General features: G+C 49.1%; 1 protein-coding gene across 1 annotated transcript; it reads right to left on the bottom strand.

The window, feature by feature from the left end:
* Nucleotides 1-221: 221 nt before the first annotated feature.
* On the bottom strand, nucleotides 222-1046 carry LOC119405887 (uncharacterized). Its single transcript, XM_037672714.1, has one exon. It carries the CDS (start codon nucleotides 1044-1046, stop codon nucleotides 222-224), a length of 825 nt encoding a protein of 274 aa, XP_037528642.1.
* Nucleotides 1047-8449: the final 7403 nt, after the last annotated feature.

Raw genomic sequence — 8449 nt, 5'->3', positions numbered from 1 at the left:
GAGACCTAAATCGATGGTGAGAGAGCGCTGACCATATGCATTGATGGCAGAGTTGTTGGCTGCTTGAAGGGGAGCAGTCTGCGGAGAGCGCTGCCGGTCGAGTCGTGTGGCAGGAACAACACTGACCTCTGCACCTGTGTCCACGAGAAATCGATGTCCGGCAATCCTGTCAGTGACGTAGAACAGGCGGCTTGTCGTATGGCAAGAGTCACTGGCCGCCATCAGTGGCTCTGCGGTACGTTTCCCTGCCAGCTGCAAGGAGGACGACACTGACGCGCGCTGGCACCAAAGTTGCTGTGATACCAGCAGTAGACGCGTCGACGAGGACCGGAACGGGAGCTAGACCTCGGAGACAATCTGGGACGGTATTCGCGGTCTCGTCGACGAGAGTGAGACGGTGGCCGTAGGGCATTAACAGTCTCGACGAGGTCGTCGATCAGTTGCTCCAGGCGAGACTGCCGGTCCTCGAGTTGCGACAACGGAACTCTAGATGCCGTAGCCACAGTACCTCCTACTGCATAGTCAGCGACGCGATCGGCCTGCTCCGCCAGCTTGTCGAGGGGCAGGTCGTCAGGTGCGGCAGCCAAGGCAAGGACTACATTCTGTGGCAGGCGCTGAAAAAACAGTTCTCGCAGCAGCGGGCTGTTTACATCCGACTTACAATCACTGAGAAGCTGCTGCATGCGACGTAGCAGTTCTGACGGTCGCCGGTCGCCGAGCTCCTCTTCGTTGAGAAGCTGCTGGAGACGCCTGCGCACAGTCACAGACTTGCGTTGCAGCACCGTCGTTTTAAAGTGGTCATAAGGTGTGGTTTCATGGGGCATGCACACAAGGTCGTGAAACTCTGCAACCACTTCCGTTGAGAGCGCTGAGACAGCGTGGCAACACTTCGCTTGTTGCGAGGTAATTCGCCGAAGGGCAAAGATGGCCTCCACGTGCGTGAACCAGGCTGCAGGATTCTGAGGCCAAAACGACGGCAGGTGAATCTGCACCGTGGCGATGCCCTCTGCGCCGATCGTCGGTCTGTCGCTTGTGGTCGCGTCCATGATGTAGTGCTCGCCCTGCGATCACGTCCAGGTCACCACGTTATAGGGACTGAGGTTAGGTCCACTATAACAATGCGTGTGGCGGCGAGCGTAAAAACCAGGGAACCATTCAGACCGATGGCAGGAGCAGAAGAAGACTATTCTTTATTTTCGTTTTCTTTTTCTCGCAGCCCGCAGCACGAGGAACGAGGAGCGTGGACATGCACATGCGCCTGTGCGCGCCATAATTAATAGTCAGCCGATGAAGACGACGATGGCCGCTAGAGTTACCAATGCTCTGAAGAATTGCTCGGCAACTTTCGCCCTGACTGCACGGAACTCCTCTGATTTCTATGTTATTTTTACGGGAGTATTGTTCCATCTCAGCAATTCCTTTTTTCGGATTCAGAGTTCCGACTTTCGAGCTCAGAGTTCCGAGCACTCAAATTCTTGTTTCAGCTTTTCTACTGTTTCAGCATTCAGCTTTTCTACTGTTTTATTGATGAAGTTCACAGTCATCTTGAACTCGTCGATTTCTTTTTTCAACTTTTCTATTGATTTATTTCGGTGAGCATCCATCCGTGATCCGTGATTTGGGTGAGCATCCATCTGTGAGCTGGGTAGACCCAGCTCACGGATGTAACGTATACTCAAAAAGAAGACTATTCGTAACTCGAACAAAACATTTTATAACTGATAAGCACTCATATAAAGTAGGCCAAGCTCACAAACCGTACAGCTCCGAAAAAAACGCCAGGCCTGCGCTGAAACCGCAGCACAGTCACAGCGAAAGCTGGAAGAGCGGCGTTTCTAGAGCCCGTTAAGCTCTCTTGGGGCTACAATACAAGTACACTAGAAAGGTACCCACTACGCCATAAATCACAATTTTTGTGAAGTTTGGAAGCACCTACTAAGCCATTATTTGTCATTCTGCGGAGAAGCGAGGCACCAGCTACACGTCTGTAAGGCATTATGTGCACTTTGTTCACGCGACGACTGATGACGATGAAGAATTATGGCTCAGCCCTTTGTAATGGGTTGGAATCTTTAAACGGCCCACCAGTTATGTATTTTGCATTGGGTGACGCCCGGTCGCTATTTCCCTCTCCCGTCATGCTGTATAACATACCTTGACGTGGGAAAGAGACGGGGGGGGGCGAAGAACTTTACTGAGACCCCGAGGAAATGGATCATGCGCTTATGGGCTTCCTTGGCAACCTATACAAGTGCCCTTGCGAGGAACCCACTACGCTATAAATCATTGTAATTTTACTGAGACCCACAGGAAGTGGATCATGCGCTTATGGGCTTCCTTGGCAACCAATCCAAGTGCACTTGCGAGGAACCCACTACGCTATGAATCATTGTAATTTTTGAGAAACAGGGCAGCAGGCACTCTGCCATTTTTCGTCATTCTACGGAGAGCGTTGGTTCCTGCTAAACCCATGTAAGGCATTATGCGCACTTTGTTGATGCTGTGCCTGATGACGATGAAGAATTATGGCAGGGTCCTTTGTAATGGGTTGGAAGCATTCAACAACCTACTCGTTGCGCATTTCGCATTGTGTGACGCCTGGTTACAGAATTCGCGTTGTGCGACGCTTGGTGCTTATTTTACTCTTCTACTACGCTATATTGCATATGCTAATGTGGTTCCTTCCCGACATGAAGCCTGTATAGGACCTTTTAGCAAAGCAGTTTCAAGCACCGGCATGGCTCAGAGGTTGAATACTGGGCTCCCACGCAGAGGGCCCAGGTTCGAACCTCGTTCCATCCTTATAAGTTTTTTTTCTTATTTCGAGCGATACTGGTTACGGACACCGGCGGCGGCGGCGGCGGCGGACAACTACGGCGCCAAAAACGGCCGGTGAAATGATCTCATAACAGCTTTCGCTGTAAAAGATCTGGCGGCAAACACGTGCCGATTATAATATGAAATAAACGGTACAGGAACTACCGCGCCACACTGACATCGGTGGTCGACCCAACTCCTACCCGTCTCTAAGCAGCCTTCTCCCATATTTATCTGCTTTTTTTTGTGCCCGTGGTTGTGCGCTTTACCGACGTGTAACACTCCACATTAGGGAAGGAAAGCAGATGATTTTTCAAGGGCTCGTTTATCTTTGTTAGACACAATATTAATGAGAACTAACAGACAATAACGCCAAGGAAAGTACAGGGGGTGTTATCTGTAGTATTTAGAATATAAATGTGAAGAAAGTAAAGTGGACGAAAAGATGACTTGCCGCCGGCAGGGACCGAACCTGCGACCTTCGAATAACGCGTCCGATGCTCTACAACTGAGCTACGGCGGCGGTCATCCTCCCGTCCACTTTCTGGGGTATATATGTTGATTTAAACCTAGGAGTGTTAGTCAACGTTAATCGCAGCCATGGCGGCGAGTGTGGAACACTCTTTTTTTGCCTGTTGGCGTCACGTAGCACGTGATCTTTTTACGAACTGGCAGCTGACCAATAATCCCTCGCATACTACCTGAAGGCATTAAGTCTGCCAGGACGAGACCCTCGCTATGAATGAAGGAAAGCAGATGATTTTTCAAGGGCTCGTTTATCTTTGTTAGACACCATATTAATGAGAACTAACAGACAATAACGCCAAGGAAAGTACAGGGGGTGTTATCTGTAGTATTTAGAATATAAATGTGAAGAAAGTAAAGTGGACGAAAAGATGACTTGCCGCCGGCAGGGACCGAACCTGCGACCTTCGAATAACGCGTCCGATGCTCTACCACTGAGCTACGGCGGCGGTCATCCTCCCGTCCACTTTCTGGGGTATATATGTTGATTTAAACCTAGGAGTGTTAGTCAACGCCAATCGCAGCCATGGCGGCGAGTGTGGAACACTCTTTTTTTGCCTGTTGGCGTCACGTAGCACGTGATCTTTTTACGAACTGGCAGCTGACCAATAATCCCTCGCATACTACCTGAAGGCATTAAGTCTGCCAGGACGAGACCCTCGCTATGAATGAAGGAAAGCAGATGATTTTTCAAGGGCTCGTTTATCTTTGTTAGACACAATATTAATGAGAACTAACAGACAATAACGCCAAGGAAAGTACAGGGGGTGTTATCTGTAGTATTTAGAATATAAATGTGAAGAAAGTAAAGTGGACGAAAAGATGACTTGCCGCCGGCAGGGACCGAACCTGCGACCTTCGAATAACGCGTCCGATGCTCTACAACTGAGCTACGGCGGCGGTCATCCTCCCGTCCACTTTCTGGGGTATATATGTTGATTTAAACCTAGGAGTGTTAGTCAACGCCAATCGCAGCCATGGCGGCGAGTGTGGAACACTCTTTTTTTGCCTGTTGGCGTCACGTAGCACGTGATCTTTTTACGAACTGGCAGCTGACCAATAATCCTTCGCATACTACCTGAAGGCATTAAGTCTGCCAGGACGAGACCCTCGCTATGAATGAAGGAAAGCAGATGATTTTTCAAGGGCTCGTTTATCTTTGTTAGACACAATATTAATGAGAACTAACAGACAATAACGCCAAGGAAAGTACAGGGGGTGTTATCTGTAGTATTTAGAATATAAATGTGAAGAAAGTAAAGTGGACGAAAAGATGACTTGCCGCCGGCAGGGACCGAACCTGCGACCTTCGAATAACGCGTCCGATGCTCTACCACTGAGCTACGGCGGCGGTCATCCTCCCGTCCACTTTCTGGGGTATATATGTTGATTTAAACCTAGGAGTGTTAGTCAACGCCAATCGCAGCCATGGCGGCGAGTGTGGAACACTCTTTTTTTGCCTGTTGGCGTCACGTAGCACGTGATCTTAGCACATTAGGGAGAAGCTTGTACGGGCGGATAAAACGGGTGTCAGAACAATAGAGATGGGGAGTTCGGGTGAGAACTGGTACACCGTCCACAACGACTAATACTTTATGTTCTCTATATAGCCGGGAGTGATGACAAATGACGGAGTAATAAGCATCGCTTCTGCAAGCCTGCATTATGCGCTGAACCTCTCAGTAGGGGACACCTCTATCTGCCCACCGTTAAACCCCCTTGACCTGGAAAGCAGCGGCACTCTCCTCCGCGCGCAAATTTGCCTCCTCAATTGTCCTCGGATTTCTCCCCTCCCCTGGCCGGCGCGGTGCGCACGGCACGCTGAACCCTCCACTGGCTCGCTGCAGCCGCATTACAATCATTGCGCGCGCTTGTTTAATCGGCCCCTTGAAGCATGAGAACCTGTCCCTTAAGAAAGAGACGTCACGAAAGTAGGCTTGCGATAGAAGATAATGAAAAATGTAATTTTTAAGACACTTCGATAAATGCAAGCAGAAGCGCTTCGAAAAGATGAGTACCAACTGGCGGCTGAACGGTTTAGCTGTCCGTCGCCGCTTCGGCTGTCCGTGCGCGGAAGTGTACTCAGCGCAATTAACATAAGCTGCGTTAATTTCTTTCATAGCTGAAGTCTTCATGAGCGCAAATAAGGTAGCCAAGAAGGAATATGGACGTTTACTTAAATTGAATTGGCCGAAATGAGTGGGCCCCGACCCTTTTTATACCCATGCCGCGGTCACACAGGTATGAACGCACGCACGCACATACATACACACGTGCATACACACGTGATACAAACACGCAAGCACCCACGCGCATAGATACACACGCACACGTGATATACACGCAGGCATGCACATACATAAGAACGCGATAAAGACACGCACGCACGTACTTACACACGCGCATACAAACACGCACGCACTCACATACACATGGGCGAATACAGACAAGCACAAACGCGCACGCAGGCGCAGATGCACACACATACGCGCGAATACGCTCATAAACACACGCAAGCGCACACATGCACACAGGCGTACACACGCGCAAACGCACACCCGCACACACCACACACGCGTGCACACACTGCTGGACGAATTAAAAGCGCGCGAAGTTTGCTTGGGTGCGCTTTTCGTGACGTCAGGGTCACTTGATTGGGTGGTATGGCGCCTCGCAGCCATTCAGCGTTGCGGAGGCGCCGGATCCGCGAAAGAAGGGGTGAAAGAGGACGTTGACGGAGCGGTGAGGACGTGGCCTCGTAAATGAAAGAGCGCCGCTGCTTTTCTACATCAAGGGCCTTCACCCACCGTGTTTCCCATCCTCATGTCTCAGAAACCTGCGGAAGCTGGCAAAACACACACACACACACACACACACACACACAAAGGAGACAAGACCACAATAAACCATATTATTTCAGCACCGCGATCAAACAGCTAGAGAGGTAGCTGCAGCTTTTTTTCTTTGCAATGTTGGAAGATAAGTACATAAGCCACCCATCTTTATCCCTGTCGGATAAGGAACGACGTTTGCTGGTCTCAGGGCTGTAAGTGGGATAGTGAAATGTTGATTTATATTTTGCTGTTGGATGGAGTCATTGCGTATGACCAATTGTTCGTACGTATATATATTGTCTTTCTGAAAAAAATGAACATCAGCTGAAAGTTAGCGCATGGGCCCTTTCTCTTGTGTGTGTCCCTGTGTGCTATTTTCGCTATTCCACAATGCATTCGTATACTAACTAGCTCGGCTTTCTTTACGGCTCTAGAAAACTATCATCATCATGAACGGGCACGCGCTCTCTTGGTCCTCTTCTGCTTCACTGCATCTTCTACGTCGCTCCCAGGCGCGTGCACCGATTTGCCCGGCGTAAGATGCAAAAAGTCTGATGGGCGAGAGAACGAGTATAGAGAGAGAAAGAGATAAATGGAGAGAAGGAAAGGAAAGACAGACATAGGAAGAGAAATACATAGAAAGAAACAGACACAAAAAATACATAGAAAAAAGAGGCCAAGACAGAAAGACAAAGAAACAAAGAAAGAGTGAGAATAAAAAAAAAGAGAGAGAAAGCAATAGAGAGAGAGGGAAGAAAGAGAAAGACAGAGCGAGAAAGTGGAAGAAATAGATAGAGAAAAAAAGAACTGGAAAGGCAGAGAGAAAATTGAGATGGAAATCAGAGAGAGAGAAAGAAATAAAGAGAAAAATAGAGAAACAAGATAAGCCGCCCAGCTACGCAATTCCTTCAGGTTTTGCACCACTAGTGCGAAGTTTCCTTAACTTTTCTTTTTTTATTGTTTGCATCCATAGCCATTTTTCGCTCACTGACGACAATGCCAACATCGGAATTTCTGCGGCACAGGCTCCATAACGCTATCGCGTTAGCAAAGTGTGATCTCACGCTTAAATGCCATGTTAATACGTAGAGACGAAGTGTACCTACGGTCGGTTTTGGTCGCATTCGCGCCGGCCGCTGCGGAAGAGCCCGAAGGCGGCGACAGAACAGTTCGTAAATGTAGAACGACTATGGAGGAGCAGGCAATTTTATTCACGCAATTTGGCTTAGTAAGGGATGGCTACCAGGCAATCAACTGCAAGGCAATCGAAAGAGCCACTTTGGATAAGCAGATGCGCAAAAGGTTCGGCATATCCCACGCGTTGTGGGTATCGCTTTCACGCGAAGCAGGCAGCCAGTATTTCGATGCTGTATTTTATGGCTTTGAGGCAAGCGTTACGAGGTGGATCGACGTGTTTTTGTAAGTGATTTTGTAAAAATTCTGCTGGGAATGGACAAAACTGGATTAGAAACCATGTTCATTTTCATCACGCATCTCACACACTTGTTATCAAACATATGTAACACGCGAAAATACCAATTTAGGCCACAACTGCCATGTCAGATTTCAGATAGGAAGTGATAAGGGAAGAGGGGAGGGGTTCGACGTCGTGCCGAGGGCCGCATAATACTGCCCCGTGGGCAACCTGCCGTGGGCCGCAGGTTGCCGACCCCTGCTCTAAACCAGATGTTCCTCAAATGGGGGTCCGCGGAGCCCAGGTTGTCCGCGAAGCTGGTTTTGAGGGTCCGCGAAACTCATGCTCGGGGGAAACAAAATGCGTTTCTTGAAGCCGCACTAAGCCCCGTGACAGCGGCCCCTTCCGATCTTTGGTATGGTGCACCGCATAACAGTCTTGCGTTATGGCGAAGCCCACTTCTGTCTTTCCTTCTCCATTAGATGGTTGTGAAGCTTTTGTTGCAGTTTTCTACGATATATACATAGCTGCTTTTTCCAGGCTTGCATACTTGAAAAGCAAACGCAGCAAGAAACAGGTTGAATTTGGCCGCAGACCGTACAACTAATCGCAAACTGTGGAAATCGAATTGGCGTGGTACTTCAGTTTGACCGCTCTTTCTCAGGTAGAAACAAAAGCGACCTATTTTACGCTGCATGTTGCCTTAATTTATTCCCCCCCCCCCTCCCATTTAGGGGCGAAGCTCCTTAAGGCGGCACCCGTTCGTCCTTCGTAGTCGTACTCGTAGTAGTGCGTAACCAGTCGTAACGCTAGTACCAGATCTTGACCTCCAAGGTGGTGCCGGTGGGAGATTTTTCCT

This window comes from Rhipicephalus sanguineus, chromosome 9 (genome assembly GCF_013339695.2).
Source record: "Rhipicephalus sanguineus isolate Rsan-2018 chromosome 9, BIME_Rsan_1.4, whole genome shotgun sequence".
Lineage (NCBI taxonomy): Eukaryota > Metazoa > Arthropoda > Arachnida > Ixodida > Ixodidae > Rhipicephalus > Rhipicephalus sanguineus.
The sequence above is the reverse complement of the archived record's forward strand: the minus strand, read 5'-3'. Positions and strand labels throughout refer to the sequence as shown.